The sequence below is a fragment of the Octopus sinensis genome, linkage group LG5 (assembly GCF_006345805.1).
Source record: "Octopus sinensis linkage group LG5, ASM634580v1, whole genome shotgun sequence".
In the NCBI taxonomy this organism is placed as follows: Eukaryota; Metazoa; Mollusca; class Cephalopoda; order Octopoda; family Octopodidae; genus Octopus; species Octopus sinensis.
In genome coordinates, this window is record NC_043001.1 from 33,364,937 (window position 1) to 33,383,670 (window position 18,734).

Genomic DNA, 18,734 nt, shown 5'->3' on the forward strand with positions numbered 1-18,734 from the left:
CAAGAATAAGTTTCAGTATGTCTGTTCGATGAGGGTGGGGCTGGATTTGAATAATGCCACAAACCATGCTCTTCTATCTAAAAATAAAAGGACGCATTAGCTAATGCTATCCAGAATATCGCTAAAATAACAGGATGATCTGGGCTGAAGCACTTTTGATCATATCTGCTCAAAGTTAACTTATTGTTAGACAACAAAAAATCAATACAAACAACAATTTAAAAATAAAATTTACAAAGTCATAGAAATGAGTTTATTTTCATTAATTTATATATTACATCATATCACATACTCGAAAACTTTTCTTGGGTAACGAATTGGCCAAATCGTTAACGCGTTCGCAAAGCGACATGGGAGTATTTAGTTACAGCCTCTTACGATCTAAGTTCAATTCCAGTCTGAAACTGATTTTTCCTTTCATTTTTTTTTTTGAAAAGTCTGTGAAATATGTACCCGTCAAATATTCGGATCGATGTAATCGAGTATACCCACCTTCATGTTTGAGTTCTTGTATCGAACCTAATTTATCGATATTGATAGACATTTCAAAATGGCACTGGTGCTGTTGATTGTGTAGCAACATTAAGGCTTTGTAGTAAAAAAAAAATCTCTAAAGAATGTTTAAAAGTTGTTTCCTTTTGATCACAATATCTACTGAAACATCGTTTTCAATCCATTATCCTATATCTGAGTCATAGAACTTTTGTTGAGATACGTAATTTTAGCACAGTAATAGTTTTCAATATTTCATATATAGAATTGCTAGATGGAAGTATAGAAGTTAGAAGTCTAACTAAACTTACACACATACAGCACCTTTCTTTCTTAACTCAGTAAAAAAGGAATTCCGTCTTTTTATTAATACAAAAATCACAAACAATTATATGTGTGTGTGTGTGAGACAAGAAAATGGAGGGAATCCAGAGGTAGTATTCATCAGCTGTTAGACATTATATCATGTGTATTTATATTTATTTAAAACTTCTGATATATATATATATATATATATATATAATATATATATATAGATATATATATATATATATATATATATATTATATATATATATATATTATCAGAACTGCTTTAAATAAATACACATAATACAATGTCTAACAGCTGATGATATACTACCTCTGGATTTCCTCCAATTTCTTCTTGCCATATTAATTAAGGGTAAAACCACTTATTACCCTCTCCTAGTTAATATACTCAGTAGTGTAACTGCCACGCAATAACCAACAGTTGTGTATTATTCAGGAATTCTACCAGCAGTATATTGGATAGATACTATCCCTTAGTTGGTTGGATCCACAACCTCTAACTCTCTTTGAAACTCTCAACAAATGTTCTATAACTCAGTTATAAGATAATAGATTGAATATATATATATATATATATATATATATACATACTCTCCGTTTTTGTTTGTTTGTTTTTCCTTCTCTTTCCATTTTTTTCCTCTCAGCCCTTTCTGTCGAATAGTGAAGGCTCGAATCGTCAAAGACTTTTCCATTCTTCCCGAGTGTCAAACTAATACACTTGCTTGTTAATCCCTCACTTGACTTCGTCTTTTATTTCTTGTAAATTTGAACTATATATAGTGATAGATCGCTAGCCACTACACCTTTTTATGTTTTCTCCCCCTGTTTATTTCTATGTTCCTTTCTGTCGAAGAGCGTAGGCTCGAAACGTAAAAGACTTTCTCACTTCCCGAGCGTTAAACTAATACATCGTCTTTTGTTTTTTGTAAATTCTCACTATATATATATATATATATATATATATATATAAGCCTGATTGAAGAATGAAAATATAAGTATATTTCAAGTTTAAGTTTTAGAAAAGATATTTTTTGTTTAAAAAATAATTAGCGAAAAAAGGTGCATGAGAAAGTACAAAAAAAAAATTTTATTTGGAAGCAGGTTAATTGAGAAATTGGTGCGTATTACTTGTAGCTACTAAATTGAAGATCTCGTTTTAAATCGTGGTAACACTATCTTAAATATACAAAAAAAGAAAATTATTAAATTATTTTAAGAAGTGCATGTAATTATAGGTGGATATGTATACATACATACATACATATATATATATATATATATATATATATACACACAATCGCCTATTTAGCCCCACCGATAAATCGATCATTATAACAAAAATCTTTAAAGCAAATAAACATAAATGCGTGTTCCCACGAAAGGCGCTGTACAAATTAAAATAAGTCAAAATTGCATTTGTTCGTTATGGATATGTTCAAGAGTAAACTAAAAAAAATCAATTCTTTGTGTTTGAATATGAGGTGCATGGCTTCGTTATTCCAGATCTGTTCACACTGTACTCACTGAATCAATCTGTTGGTAACTTTTTATAAGGTTGTACACTAAACCCGCCGTGACCAGAGTCAGTCCAAGGAGACTTGATACCTGCAAGAATGGAACAGGAAATTTTATGCAGATTTGAGTGCAATAAGTTCAAAGATTTAGGGAAAAGCAAAACAAGATATGCTAATAATAATAATAATAATCATTTCTACTATATGATCTTTACCTTTTGACCTACAGATTTAAAAAATAATTTTTTGTAACTAAACACTAGTAGACAAACGAAATATACACCGCCAGAAGCTCTTGTTGACAAACAACAGCAGTAATTTTATTCGGCTGAATACACGTCATTGATTGGTTGAAATTACAGAAATACGAGAACTTTAAGGTGAAATAACTTCATAAATATAAGTTTTTCTCAAAAATGCTAAGTTTGAAAGTGTTTAGTTACAAAAAAATTATTCTTTAAATCTGTAGGTCAAAAGGTACTATAGACACAAGGCCTGAAATTTGCGGTGAGGGGCTAAGTGGATTGCATCGATTCCAGTACTCAACTGCTACTTAATCTATCGGCCCCCAAAGGGTAAAAGACCTCGGCGGAATTTGAACTCAGAACATAAAGACGAACGAAATGCCGCTAAGCATTTCGCCCGGCATGCTAACGATTCTGCCAACTCGCCGCCTTAATGATAATAATAATCCTTTCTGCGAAAGACGCAAGGCCTCAGTGTTTCACTGGTACTTAATTTATCGACCCCGAAATGACGAAAGGTAAAGTCGACCTCGGTGGAATTTGAACTCAGAACATAGAGACGGACGAAATGCTGCTAAGCATTTTCCCGGTGTGCTAACGATTCTACCAGCTCGCTGCCTTAATAATAATAATACTAATAATAATAATAATAATAATAATAATAATAATAATAATAATAATAATAATAAATTTGTTTAATATTTAAAATTTAGAATAATTCTTTCTAAGATTGATGTGATAATACATGAAATTCATTAAAAAATACAACGCTCAGTAGTTAAATATAAAATACTAAGCATTTGGGAAGCTACAAAGGAAAAAATTATCAAGTGATTTCATGTAATGTGGCGCCAGCTTACTTGGGATGTTAAACGCCAGCTATGCCCCTTCCACCTCAAGAGTATTCAATCCGCAGTCTCCAAACTCATCCGACTTGTAAAATAGAGTTGGACGAGATTATTTGGGATCACTCGTCAAGAAGGTTTCATTGTCCCGAGACTGTTTTAAACGTAATTTGCACGAGAGCACCAGTTAACATACTGAAACACCTATTATGTAATTACTTTGGAAACCCTTTATCGTATCGGGGACCTAGTTCCGTCGATCTTTTCCCTTTTCGAAACAGGATTTGAACTATTTAAACACAAGCTATGGTCATTTTTATCAGCAAATACTAATGGAATCGATAATTCCTTTGCATGATCTACTCCGGTTTCAGTGGAATAAGGAGTGGACGTTGCAATGGGTACCACTTTAAGGTACATACGAGGGTCGGCTGAAAAAGTCATAAACTGAACAAGACATTCTCATGGAATGTGACCAAATGAAGTCTACTACAGCTTTATGAAGTGCCATTGGATAGAAGAAAGCCGTCAGAAAACCTTTGTCCACGATCCGATTTCGATTCTCAAGTTTGACATTACAGATATCTTTGAAAAAGCACGAACGGTGTTACTTCAATCTTTTTCTTGAGCCCTTTGCTTCCTATAGAGAATAAGCCAGCGACGAGTTTTTCTCCGCTGTTCTCGATTCTGGAATATCTTCTCTGCTTGTCACCAGTTTGATCCCTGTTTTTCCAGCCCAGCCTCAGTATCTCGCCTCCAGCTATATGTGGGGCACCCTCTCTTCTGTCTCCCTTGTTGACTGCCAGTCAGAGTCTGACGTTTTCCTATTGGAAGACCTTTCCCTCCGACGTCTTGCTGGTTTTGAATTACCATCGATGCTTCTGTAACTTTGCTTTTATTTTTCTGGGTACGGTTGTTAGCCCTATGCAACCCATTTTTACCACTGGAAGGGGATCCATATTAGTTTAGTCACTTTCTTTTGGTTTGCTCAGCATGGGAGGTCCTACTAGGATCTTGCGCTCTTGGGTTCATTGAAGTACACCAGCCACCACGACACAATAAGGAGTGAATCTTGCAGTGGGTACCATTTTAAGGTAGGTATGAGGGGCGGCTGAAAAGTTCACGGGCTGAACAAGATACTCTCATGGAATGGAACCAAATGAAAATGTCTTTCAGCATAGTCTCCTTATGGCCCATACACTTCTTCCATCGGTGTTGCAGTGCTTGATTCCCATGGTGAAGAGGCTTTCATCCTGTTCGTCAAAGAAAGTCATCAACAGCAGGTATGATGTTACCATCATTACGATACTGATTCCCAGTCAAGCGTTTTTACATGTTGGGAAACATATGGTAGTCAAATGGAGCATAGTTTGATGGGGCCAAATCAAGAGAATAGAGGTGATCAACAAGTTCCAAGCCATAACCACGCACAGCAGCCTTTGAAACCAAGGACTTGAGCGCTGGAGCACTGTCCTGATGAAATAAAACCCTTTTCATCGGTTTTCCTGGGTGTTTGGTCTTGATAACCTTTTGTAAGTTGGTATAGTACTCCCTATTGATGGTGTGGCCCCTTTGAATATAGTCAATAAACACATTGCCTATTGCATCCCAAAAACCGAGACAATCACCTTTCCTGCTGATGAAATGACCTTGGCCTTCTTTGGAGTAGGTGAGAAGGGGTATTTCCACTGTATGGATTGTCTCTTTGTCTCTGGCTCAAAATGATGAACCCAACACTCACCCTGGGTTAGGGAACGTTCAAGGAAATCGGCTGGATCTACCACAAACAATGTCAAATTTTGCCCTGATGTGATCAGACTAATGCACCTTTGATCAGATGCCAGAAGTCGTGACACCTACCGAACAGAAACCTTCGTCATGCCAAATTCTTAGTGCAGAATATTCTCAACTCTCTCACTGGATAGTCTATGGCATTGGCTATCTGATTTATTGTCAATTGCCCGTCATACGTCACCATGTGGTGAACATGGTCCCCACCTCGGTGGTGGCAATTGCAGGATATCCAGTCCTTGGGTCATCTTCAAGACTCTCCGTTCTTTTGTACTGTTGATAAATCTGGAGCATCATTCCCTAACGTAGCAACCATATCAACATGATTTTCCTTGGAGGCTAAACCCTTTTTTTTTTTCTGTAGGTACTTGATAACACCACGATAAGAAATTCTCTCCATTTTCATGAGAAGTCGCTACTAGTTAGTTTTGAAGTCTTCTTTGAACAGTCAAATGTCAGTTTACCTGGAAAGAAACAATGCACTTGTTAAAAAAGAAGGGTCGATATTAATGCATGCAAGATTTTGCAGCCCTAATGTCACTCCTTCAAAGCTAGCCTATGAAATTTCCAGCCCACTCTCTATGATTAAAATCTGAAAAATTTAGATTTTATCATGATAAAAACAACGTCGAAACAAATTTTACTGAATTCTCCCAGCAGCAATGTGACTCATAGTAAGTTATTTCTGTAGGTAAATAAATAAACAAATACATAAATAAGTGAATAAATATTCCCTTACTGGACACACAAGTTTGAGAACGATGTTATCTTAAGGTAGTGAGCAACATTCTACTTCCTTCTCTTAGCTTTCTCCTAAGTGTCCCGTTTAGTATGTGTATTGTATGTATCCCATTCCTCTAACACCTGAGAAATACTGAATGATGTAGTACTTCCCACACAAAGAACATTCCAGAAATGAATATACATACATACATACATACATACATACATACGTACATACATACATTCATACATACATACATACATTCATACATTCATAATACATACATACATACATTCATACATACATTCATACATGCATTCAAAGATACATACATACATACATACATACATACATTCATACATTCATACATACATACATACATACATACATTCATACATTCATAATACATACATACATACATTCATACATACATTCATACATTCATACATACATACATACATTCATACATACATACATACATTCATACATACATACATACATACATACATACATACATACATACATTCATAATACATACATACATACATACATACATACATACATACATACATACATACATACATACATACATACATACATATTAAATATGTGTGTGCGCGCGTACAAGTGAATGCACAAACGAAAGTGACACTCAACACATTTGGTAGGAGCTAATATATTTGTGTGTGTGTGTGTGTGTGTGTGTGTGTGTGTGTGTGTGGTGTACATATCAACATACACAGACATGTATATACATATATATATTCAGCTTCGTGACATTTTACTCACCAGACTGAGACGGTGAGCTGGCAGAAAGGTTAGCATGCCGGTAGAAATGCGTAGCCGTATTTCGTCAGCCGTTACGTTCTGAGTTCAAATTCCACCGAGGTCGACTTTGCCTTTCATCCTTTCGGGGTCGATAAATTAAGTACCAGTTATGCACTGGGGTCGATATAATCGACTTAATCCGTTTGTCTGTCCTTGTTTGTCCCCTCTGTGTTTAGCCCCTTGTGGGTAGTAAAGAAATAGGTATTTCGTCTGCCGCTACGTTCTGAGTTCAAATTCCGCCGATGTCGACTTTGCCTTTCATCCTTTCGGGGTCGATAAATTAAGTACCAGTTATGCACTGGGGTCGATATAATCGACTTAATCCGTGTGTCTGTCCTTGTTTATCCTCTCTGTGTTTAGCCCCTTGTGGGTAGTAAAGAAATAGGTATTTCGTCTGCCGCTACGTTCTGAGTTCAAATTCCGCCGAGGTCGACTTTGCCTTTCATCCTTTCGGGGTCAATTAAATAAGTACCAGTTACACACTGGAGTCGATGTAATCGACTTAATCCGTTTGTCTGTCCTTGTTTGTCCTCTCTGTGTTTAGCCTGTTGTTGGTAGTAAAGAAATAGGTAATTCGTCTGTCTTTACGTTCTGAGTTCAAATTCCACCGAGGTCGACTTTGCCTTTCATCCTTTCGGGGTCGATAAATTAAGTACGAGTTACGCACTGGGGTCGATGTAATCGACTTAATCCCTTTGTCTGTCTTTGATTGTCCCCTCGGGCCCTTGTGGGCAATAAAGAAATAAGACACGTTAGCATGCTGGGCGAAACGCTTAGCGGTAATTCGTCTGTCCTTACGTTCTGAGTTCAAATTACGCCTTTCATCCTTTCGGGGTCGACAAATTAAGTCCCAGTCAAGCAATGGGTCGATGTAATCAACTAACTCCCTCCTTCCCCAAAAAATTCCAGGCCTTGTGCCTAGAGTAGAAAAGATTATTTCACCAGACTTAGCAAAAATAATAAATAAAAGTTACACTTTTGTTCCAAATCGTATTCATTCGTAAATATCTTTCTTTTGTTTATTTATTTTTTTCTCTTTCATAGGACTAAATAAATTACTTCTCTGTCAAGGAGTGAGTGAGTGATTGCACAAAAATCTTTTATTTATTACTTATTTCAATCATTAGACTGCGGTCATGCTGGGATACCGACTTGCAAATATTTTAGTTGAATGAATTGCCATCAATAATTTTTTTTTAAAGCCTAGTACTTATTCTATCTTTTCTTTTGCCGATCCGCTAAGTTACAGGTTGTAAACATACCAACACCGGTTGTCAAGCGGTGGTGGGGGACAAACACAGACACAACACGCACACACACACACACACACACAAAGACATATACACGGTTTTCTTCCAGTATCCATCTACCAAATGCACTCACAGGCATTTGGTCGGCTCGAGGCTATAGTAGAAGACACTTGCCCAAGGTGCCACGCAGTGGAAGTGAACCCGGAACCATGCGGTTGGGAAGTAAGCTTCTTACCACTCAGCCACGTCTGCACCTATGTATAATCATTAAACATCATACAATGACTTAAATTAATCTCTCGTAAAAATATTGTCAGACATTGAGTCATAAAGCTATTATAGTAATGCAATTAAGAAATCATTACAATCATTATAATCATTATACATTTTTAATTCCTTAATCCAGAATATTTTATAAGATCCTTTTATCACATTCATCTATTTTATAGTTTACTTTTTACTTGACGCCAGTACTCATATTTTTAAAGCCTATTACTTATTCTGTCTTCTTCTTTTGCCGAACCGCTAAGTTACGGAAACGTAAACAAAGCAACAACGATTCTCAGGCGTTGGTGGGTAATAAACACACACACACACACACACACACACAGAAACGTATATTTCCGTCTATACTAGAGATGTTTCATGTATGCACCCGAATTATACCTGCTCTCACTCTCTACAAACATAGTTCTATAACCATTCATTGCAATATATTCTTTAGACAGAGTTTTTATTCTGTGGACTTTCATCTGGATGTAGGTTCACATCTATGCTAAGATATATTTTATCAATGTCAAATATATTTTGAAACATTTTTTTTTATCTGCGCTAACATATATTTCTTTACACTAAAATAAAATTTTGAGAAAATTGCCTCGTTATATATTCAGCCTCCTTTAAAAAAAAACTGCCAACCGTTTGAAAAAATTTTCAGTAAATGTTTCCGTGGTTCTACTTACCTTCATCCATAGATGATAATGCTTCCATACATAAAGCATTTGAACTTTCCATAAAGCAATAGAACATGGAATGTAAGCTTCAGTGTTATGCGATTCTTTACACCTGTAAACGAATTCATTGAATACAAATGTTTGATTAGTTTTCTATACTTGACCTACATCAGTTACAGTAGAAACAGGTAAATATTTAGTTAGTGTTTTTTGTTTTGTTTTTTGTTTTAGCTGACCGACTTAAGTTTTGTATGGCAGAATGGACTGTCATCAATCAGCTCCAAAGCCATTTCATTATATAAGATCGCATCAGAAAATAGAAACATTGTTTTGATTATTTAAAAAGACAAGACAGCGAAACTATCTCCCAGAAACTCGAAAACAGAAACTGTCAAATCTGAGCTTTCTCAAGCATTTTTTCCAAAATGTTTTTCTTTAGTAAGTAATGATTCTCTCAAAACATTATCCTGTGGAGGAATTACTTGATTCTATTTTATTGAGAGTGTTTACATTAAGTCTGCCGTGGCTGTGTGGTAAGTAACTTGCTTACCAAACACATGGTTCCAGGTTCAGTCCCATTGCGTGGCACCTTGAGCAAGTGTCTTCTACTATAGCTTCGGGCAGACCAAAGCCATGTGAGTGGATTTGGTAGACGGAAACTGAAAGAAGCCCGTCGTATGTATGTGTGTGTGTGTGTGTGTGTGTGTGTGTGTGTGTGTGTGTGTTGCGTGTCTGTGTTTGTCCCCACCAACATCGCTTAACAACTGATGCTGGTGTGTTTATGTTCCCGTAACTTAGCGGTTCAGCAAAAGAGACCGATAGAATAAGTACTAGGCTCACAAAGAATAAGTCCTGGGGGTCGATTTGCTCGACTAAAGGCGGTGCTCCAGCATGGCCACAGTCAAATGATTGAAACAAGTAAAAGAGTAAAGAGAGAGAATGTTGCCGTTGAACCTTGGTGTCTCTTTAGAGCTAGGCAGAGTGAATTATCGAAAGATGTCTTACTCATGGCCACATTCGAAAGAGATGGTCATGACGAATTACAATTCAGCAGTTAGATATGGTTCATTCATAACATATATATAACTGTACGTTAAATTCAGAGAGACTGGATTATCTATATATCTACATGTTATACTTAGTGTTTTACTCTTTTACTTGTTTCAGTCATGGAGCACCGCCTTTAATCGAGCAACTCGACCCCGGGACTTATACTTTGTAAGCCTAGTACTTATTCTATCGGTCTCTTTTGCCGAACCGCTAAGTGTCGGGGACATAGACACACCAGCATAGGTTGTCAAGCAATGCTAGGGGGACAAACACAGACACACAAACATACACGCACACACACACACACATATATATATATATATATATATACGACGGACTTCTTTCAGTTTCTGTCTATCAAATCATAAGGCTTTGGTCGGCCTGGGGCTATAGTAGAAGACACTTACCCAAGGTGCCACGCGGTGGGACTGAACCCGAAACCATGTGGTTGGCAAGCAAGCTACTTACCACACAGCCACTCCTGCACCTTTTCTTGAACTTTTTTTTGATGAACTTGATTACTCAGCCTCTCTGGTCTTTCGACCTTTAAAAGAAGTAACTAAATCGTTATTAAATAGAGAGAAGACGCGTTGGATTATCCACTTCTGAATACAGTAAAAAAAAATAGTATGTGATTGTTGTGACAGGAATACTTTTGCTCATAGCTGATGTCGGGCAAAACTAGAGTGTTGCAGAAAGGTTGCCCCGATTTTAAAGGTTAAAATACAAACACATGGAAACGCATGAAAAAACTTTGTATTTCTATGAAGTTCATTAAATGCCATTTTTTTTTTTTTTTTGCAGGTAGAATCCACCATGGCCGGGAGTGGAGAGCGACGATTTTTTCTTGTATCTTCATGTGTTTATTTTTTTATTTGCCTTTGAAATCGGGGGAGCCTTTCTGCTGCACCCTGTATAACACACCTAGGATCTTTTCCTTTTGAACGGCAGTTTTCAACACAATTTCTAGTCAACTAAACACTTTTAAACTTCGTATGATGGTAGAATGTGTCAAAATAAAACATTTTTTTCTCTTGGCTTTCTTGAGAAAATTGTAATTTGTAAGTTTAACGTAGTTTAATTTTTCGAATTTTAACCAATCGATGGCTTCTTTTGAGCTAAAATCATTTGCTGCGTCTAAAACTGAGACAACATCCTGTCACTGTTATGTTTACGTTCGGAAAGCGTGTGTATAAAATTATGGAATTATTTTGTTTGTTAATTGTTTAAATTATTTTCCATTGCTTTCGTTTTAGCCTTTCGTTTTTTTTTCTTAAGCAATGGAAATTAGTTTAAACAATACACGTGTATCTCAAAACAAAAACAAAACGAATAATTTTAGACACACGCGTAACAATTAAATTAATTTAACAATTAAGAAAAAAAAACGAAAGGCTAAAATTTAGAGTTAGGGTTAGGGATAGTATTAGGGTTAGTGTTAGAATTAGGGTTAGTGTAGGTTAGGGTTAGGGTCAGTGACAGGATGTAGTCTCAGTTTTAGACGCAGCAAATGATTTTAGCTCAATAGAGGCCATAGGATTGGTTAAAATTCGAAAAACTAAACTACGTTAAACTTACAAATTACAATTTTCTCAAGAAAACCAAAAGAAAAAAATGTTTTATTTTGACACATTCTACCAGTATACGAAGTTTAAAAATGTTTAGTTAACTAGAAATTATGTTGAAAACTGCCGTTCAAAAGGAAAAGATCCCACACCTATAACAATTGCACTCACTCTTTACAATATATTTCTATAAAATAAAGATACGCACCGATTGTAAAGTTCAAATATCAGAGATATGTTGCTTTTTCCGACTTCTAAAGGTAGTCCTAGTCTTTTTAGGTCGGTTTCTTTAAGTTGTACCCCTTCTTCTACCATTTGTGCAAGACTGAAAATGCCCTGAAAAGTTTAAATATTAAAAGTATTAAATATTAACAAATATGTACAAAAAATGTTTTTCTTCTTTCGGAATATTGAGTATTTCATAGATTATTAGAACATTCGTTCGGGAAAATGAAAGGCAAAGTCAAACCCCAACAAACAATTGAACAAACACATGAGTATCAAATAATTTAAAGCTATCTAATAATATAATTTCCTATCCCCCTCAGTATTTATATTAAACACATTACAACATATATTATTTTCTATAGTAGTTTTCTTTCTTATTGATCGATTGTTAAATAAAGCGGTGGTGTAACAAAAACAATGCTGTCTGGGACTTAATGCTTTTTTCTTTTCTTTCTTTTTCAGAGGATTTTTTGCTTTGTTTTTGTTTTGTTTGGTTTTTTTGGGGGGGGGGGCTTTTCTTTTCTTAATAAGGCGGTGAGTTGGCAGAATCGTTAGCACGCCGGGCAAAATGCTTAGAGGCATTTCGTCCGTCTTTACGTTCTGAGTTCAAATTCCTCCGAGGTCGACTTTTCGGAGTCGATAAAATACGTACCAGTTGAACACTGGGGTCGATTTAATCGATTTAGTCCCTGCCCGCAAACTGCTGGCCTTGTGTCAAAATTCAGAACTCAGTACTCGACCATTACTTTGCTTTCCAGCCTTTCTATTTCAGTTGTCACAATCAATTCAATCAACTAAAACCCTTCCCTCGGTAAAATATAACCATAGTTACATTAAAGTGGTAGAGTCCTATTCTTTCTTTTGAGGACCACAACTCATAAGAACTCAACTTTATCAGGGTTTTTAGATTTCCTCGCCTGCTAAGGATCAAACTGAACACCAATCCCGCCAGTCATGTAGGACCGAAATCTGTGCCAGGTATATTGCCTCATCTTTATGCCTCAGTCAGTCTACCTGAATGTTAAGCCACCACACTTATACCCAGCAGACGATCTGCGACAAAGTACAGACGACTGGCTGGCTGGATACTAAGAACATTCAGAACCAAAGAGAAGGAAACCATGATGGTCCTCTAGAAAACATTCGTCCTCGGCCGCCTGGTCACCCTGAAATGCTAAAATTAACTGCGGACCTTGAAGCAATCCAGCAAAGCTTCACAAAGAAGATCGTCTCATTGCAACAACTCAGCTACTGGGGAAAAGCTGAAAGAAAAAAGACTCTCCTCCTTGGAGCGAAAGCGGGAGAGATGAGCAGTGATATACATCTGGAAGATACTGGAAGGTATTGTGTCAAATTTTGGCATTGAAAGCTACGCAAATGTCAGAACGAGTCACCACTGCACAGTGCCAAAGATCCCAACAATGCCATCGCGCTTCAGGACCAGTTACTGCAACAACCTGGGTTTTAGGGGCCCACAGGATTTGAATATTCCCCCAAAGAGCCTGGGGCACCTACACAAAATGGGTGTAGGTGTTTTAAAATCAAAACTGGATCTCTCCCTTCGGGAATTCCTGACGAACCTCCCTCGCAACAGGGGCGCAAATGAGGGTAGCGACTTCAAACTCCCTTATTCACCAAATGCCTCATATCAGAGGAAGCTCTCAATAATAAGAGTGAAGCAAAACGGCGGTGCCTCAGCATGGCCACGGCTTTGAGCTGGAACTGATAAAACAATATATGTGTGTGTGTGTGTGAGGGCGCGTGGCTTAGTGGTTAGGGCATTCGGCTCATGATCGTAAGGTTGTGAGTTCGATTCCCGGCGACGCGTTGTGTCCTTGAGCAAGACACTTTATTTCACGTTGCTCCAGTCCACTCAGCTGGCAAAAATGAGTTGTACTTGTATTTCAAAGGGTCAGCCTTGTCACTCTCTGTGTCACGCTGATTATCCCCGAGAACTACGTTAAGGGTACACGTGTCTGTGGAATGCTCAGCTATTTGCACGTTAATTTCATGAGCAAGCTGTTCCGTTGATCGTATCAGCTGGGACCCTCGTCGTCGTAACCGGCGGAGTCTTTAAGGGAGAGATATGTGTGTGTGTATATATGTATGTGCGTATGTATGTATATGTGTGTGTATGTTGTATGTATGTATGTATGTATGTATGTTAATTTCATATTCGTATCTAAGAAAACGTTTTTCATTTAATTCTAGTTACTTTTGTTTTAGTGTTTACATATTTTCTTTACAAACAGGATATTAGCTTAACCGCACATTGCTTGAATTCCGTCTTCTCTCGTTCGACATTTTATTTTTAGGTATCTTGTCCGATCTCAGCACAAATTGTCAGTATCTATTATACGCCCCTTTTTGTTTTGTCTTTTTTTGACATATTCTTATCCATTGTTTATTATCATTAAATAATTTTTAAAACGGAAAAATGGATTCCTGTTTTCTAATTTTACACAAGACAATGACATTCCATTTTAAGACTCAATATCCTGTTTGTAAAGAAAATATGTAACCACTAAAACAAAAGTAACTAGAATGAAATTAAAGAGGCTTTTATAGGCGCGGATATGAAATTAAAATTACCTAAGTAGAATATGACATTTAAGTTTGTGAAAACTATTTTACTTAATACTTAAAACAATGGTTTTGCTCAGAACGAAATACAATCAAGTGAATAGCTTAACAAAAAGGAGTTTGTCAGCAGAGTCAGACATCTCAAGAACTGCTTGAGTTTCCCTGTTTACATTACATTCAACAAAGAGAAGACAAAGCCGAAGAGAATATGTCTTTGTGAACACTAAATTTATATGTGTGTGGTTTGTGTGTGTGTGTGTACAAACACATTCTTGCACGTACACGTGGGTGATCAGATCGTTTCAATTATTTTATACAGTCGTAAACTCATTTTGTGGGGATGGGAATTTTATGATCAATTAAATCGATTTCAGAATATTTGTAATTTTTAAGTCATCGAAATAAGATGAATAGAAGATAGGATCTGGATTCACAGTCATACCTGAAAATGATTTGGATTCAAAACAGTATGACACAAAAATATACTTAAATATTATAAAATACTAGCAGTATCGCCCGGCGTTGCTCGGGTTTCTAAGGGAAATAACTATTTAAGCATTTTTAGAGGGTTACTTCCCTTATAGATGCCAATTCGGGCTTTCTTAGCCATTTCTGTTTTGGTGTCTTCAAGCCATGAAGTCGTTGTTCTAAAAGAACGCTGGTCTCCTTGACAACGCTTTACGACGTTGATTTCCTTACACTCCCTTCCCCACAGCTTCACGAGGGAGGGAAGAAGGGGGGAGAAGCAAACAGGTGCAGGTGTGACCATGGACGCCAACTCCGCTGCCATCGACCACGAACAAAATTATGCATTAAAATGGAATAAAAAATGATGTTAAATTATTTTAAAAATCGTAGACTCATCGTAGACGCGCGCTAATACTCAGACGGGCTCAATATGAATCACGACTATAAGATACCCGAATTTGGTTAAACTGCACCGCAAAATGTGGGAGTAGTTAGGAATCTAAATCGAAGGGGACAGACACTCACACAACTACAGCTTTATATATATAGATATCTAGTGAGCTCAATCCAGTTTGGGAGAAATGAGACACGTAACTTAAGCACCTATGACATGAAAAGTTATCTAAAGACGCTTGATTTCAAGTTCGTCCGGAAGATTGCTTATCTGAGGTAAAATAAGGGACAGTAGAAAATAAAAGGGGAATTAGAAATCAAATATACTTACATGAGGAGATCCTTTAGAAGCCGCCCCCATGTAGAATTGCGTTGCCTTAGTGAGATCCTGCTTACCACCACAGCCGTACCAGTTATAATCTCCCATTTTTAGTAGCGCTACAGGAAAATAATTAGTAAAATAGAAATAGGATAACGTAAAGTATAATAGCCATCTCAATATGGCTAACCACAAAGGGTGGGTTACTGTAGGTTTTAGCCCCAGGAGATCATCGTCTCCAGCTGGCTTTAAGCACACTATCTGTGCCCTTATGGTATTTGCAAAGGGAGGTCATCCCTCTTTCGTAAGCCTAAGTGATACGCACGGACTGCAGTTTCGAGGTAGTTGCCTCTTGTCAACGGGCGGTAATCACCGGTTTACGATGAAAAGGAAGACCTGTATGCAAATACTTAAGTGTTTTTCTAGTAACTTCCGTCACTGATTTCGAAAAACTGTCTGAGAGAAATAGGATAAATTATTGAATTCACCACATTACTGGAGAATCAGAAGCAACTTCAATACATTTGGTATATGAACTCCTTTCTTCAATAACTTTTTTCTTTTCCTAAATAAATTAAAACAATGAGAATGGATGCAAGATTTGTTTACGTATTTAGCCAATAACTTAGCCCCTGATTGTAATTATACACTACTTAACATATCTCTATTTATGTAAATATTTATTTGTTTAGATCGCAATAGAAGTGGATATTGATTAAGCACCTATTTGTGAGCTAGCTAAGACGATGAACTGTTAAAAGTAGTTATGATCTCGACACATTCGCGCATATAGAACTTCATGAAAGCGTTCCAGTTACTATTCTTAACTTCTTTTATATTATTAACATCTAAGAACCATCGAGAAAACCTTGAGACGGTCACTCGACACGCTAGAAACAGCAGTTAAAACTTCTCCAAATCTCATGCTACGATCTGAAGAGACGCACAGGACAAGGTAGTCCCTCATATACAAGAAAAAAATGGATTGCCACAAAGAGTATGCTCAATCAGGTTCGACATGGGCCTGCATAACAGCAAAAACTATTTGATGTTATTTTATGGTCAAGATGTACTATGATAAGGTATTAGTATGCCTCTCATCTTGATTTCTGATTGCCTAAATCTTGTGATACATTCAAAACATTGCCTTAAGCTAAAGTTCAATGGGATCTTCAAAAAAAAAACAATATTCTTTTATACATATTGGTTTCAAATTTTTGCCAAAAGTTCAGGAGAGAGAGAAAAGTTCATCGACCCCAATGCTCAACTGATACTTATTTTATCAACCACGAAAAGCAAAGTGGATCTCGATAGAATTTGAACTTAGAACATAAAGATGGACGAAATGCCGCTAAGCATTTTGTCTGGCGTGTTCACACTTTAATACATATCGGTTTCAAATTCTGGCACAAGGTCAACGAGTTCAGGAGAAGAGATAAGTCGATTACATCGACCTCAGTATTCAACTGGTATTTATTTTATCAAAACCCAGAGGAGGAAAAGCAAAGTCGACCGCGATGGGATTTGAACTCAGAACGTAAGGACGGATGAAATGCCGCTAAGCATTTTGCCCGGTGTGCTAACGATTCTGCCAGCCCACCGCTTTCACACTTAAATACATTTTGAACGCTAATCTTTTCCGCCTTTTTTTTCTCGTAGCACAACTTGTTAAGGTTATCTCATGGATTTTCTATAGAAATTATAACCAGCACTAATTTTGTTACGACGTTTCGTATACAAGTACGCCTAATGTAAACAACAATGAGATCGAAGATGAAAAATTGGTAATAGGTGTATATCCATATTTCAAGAAGTTTTACTCTTTCATCAGCACTCATCCAACCCCATTGCCTATTAACTTTGTAGTATATTATGGTTGCACAACGAAATATGGTGTCCCGACAGGTCATTCATATTTACGCAGCACAACTATCCAGATTTCTAACTTTATTCTTTCATTCATTGAACCATTCATTCATTCCTGACTTTGACACACCTCTTTTGCATATATAAAGTCTGGACAATATATAATCTTTTTTCTTTTTGTTTTGTTTTATTTTTTAAATCCTAAACGGTCTTATGAATTTTCAATATTAATTATCTGACATAACTACGGCTGACTAAATACACAATAGACTATGCAAAAAGGAGATAAGTGGAGAAAAGACCGTAAATATAGAGTTGATATGATGAAGCAAGGAAGGTATTCCAACCATGTTTCGTGGTTCGCTACCTCAACAGCTCCTTTATAGGATCCAGTGGTTAAAGACATAATCGGGAGAAACCACGTCCGGTTTTGGTCCCTACTCCTGTACCGTTTTCGACATGGCAGGGCCCCCATACTTTCGGAGGTGTCTTCAGCTCTGGTGATGAGTGCGTTTTTTCTTTCTCCTTTTTTCTTTAGCCTTTTGTTCTTTGGTTTCCTCTATGCAACGTCAACGAATGTCAGAGGGCGAATGACCATCCTTTACATACTCACCGGTAGGCTCCAGCAGGCACCCCCAGCTGACTGTCATGTGACACTGTCTAAGCTTCGACTGACCAATGGAGGGGAAGGGCGCGAAGTTTTGGCCCGCACCCTCTCTAAACCTACCTTCCAACAGCGTGTTAGTGTTTTTCAGTTCCAGCAGCCAGAGCCGACTAGCTGTCTGGTGATACAAGCCTTCGAACTATCGAGAAGGAGGGCGCGCAATGAACGAGAGCGCTCCCTTGGCCCACCTGTCAAGTAGCAATGCTGCATAAGTACAAGCTAACCTCACCTAGCGACGCTATTTCCCAGTCGGCATACTATATAGACCCAAATAATTCATATTATATATGAACATTTGATGAACATCCTTTGATGAAAAATATCTCTCTAAGACTAATTAGACGTAACCCGTAAGATACGTGTGCGACTTGTATATGTTTGTAATAGAGGTGACTTACCATATGGGTCAACAAACTGGAATTCACGCAGCGTTGATAGATTATAGTTGCGCCATTGGCATTCTCGAGCTATGAAGCTGACAAATCCTTTCTGAAAATATATAAACACTAGACAGTTATAGGGTCACTCTTGTCTAAGTCAATAACGAAATGAGAAATACGGTGTGTAAAAAGCATTTATATATATATATATATATATATACACACACTTTCTCTCTATTCTCTC

At 37.1% G+C, this 18,734-nt stretch overlaps 1 protein-coding gene across 1 annotated transcript in view; it reads right to left on the bottom strand.

Moving 5' to 3' along the window:
• Positions 1 to 1,798: 1,798 nt before the first annotated feature.
• The window catches only part of LOC115212012 (protein sel-1 homolog 3-like), a 57,807-nt gene continuing 40,871 nt past the window's right edge, over positions 1,799 to 18,734 (bottom strand). The window contains 5 exon segments of the mRNA XM_029780802.2: positions 1,799 to 2,429; positions 8,984 to 9,086; positions 11,798 to 11,925; positions 15,593 to 15,699; positions 18,509 to 18,599. Of these exon segments, the coding sequence (XP_029636662.1) occupies positions 2,334 to 2,429; positions 8,984 to 9,086; positions 11,798 to 11,925; positions 15,593 to 15,699; positions 18,509 to 18,599 (525 nt within the window). The 3' untranslated portion in view covers positions 1,799 to 2,333.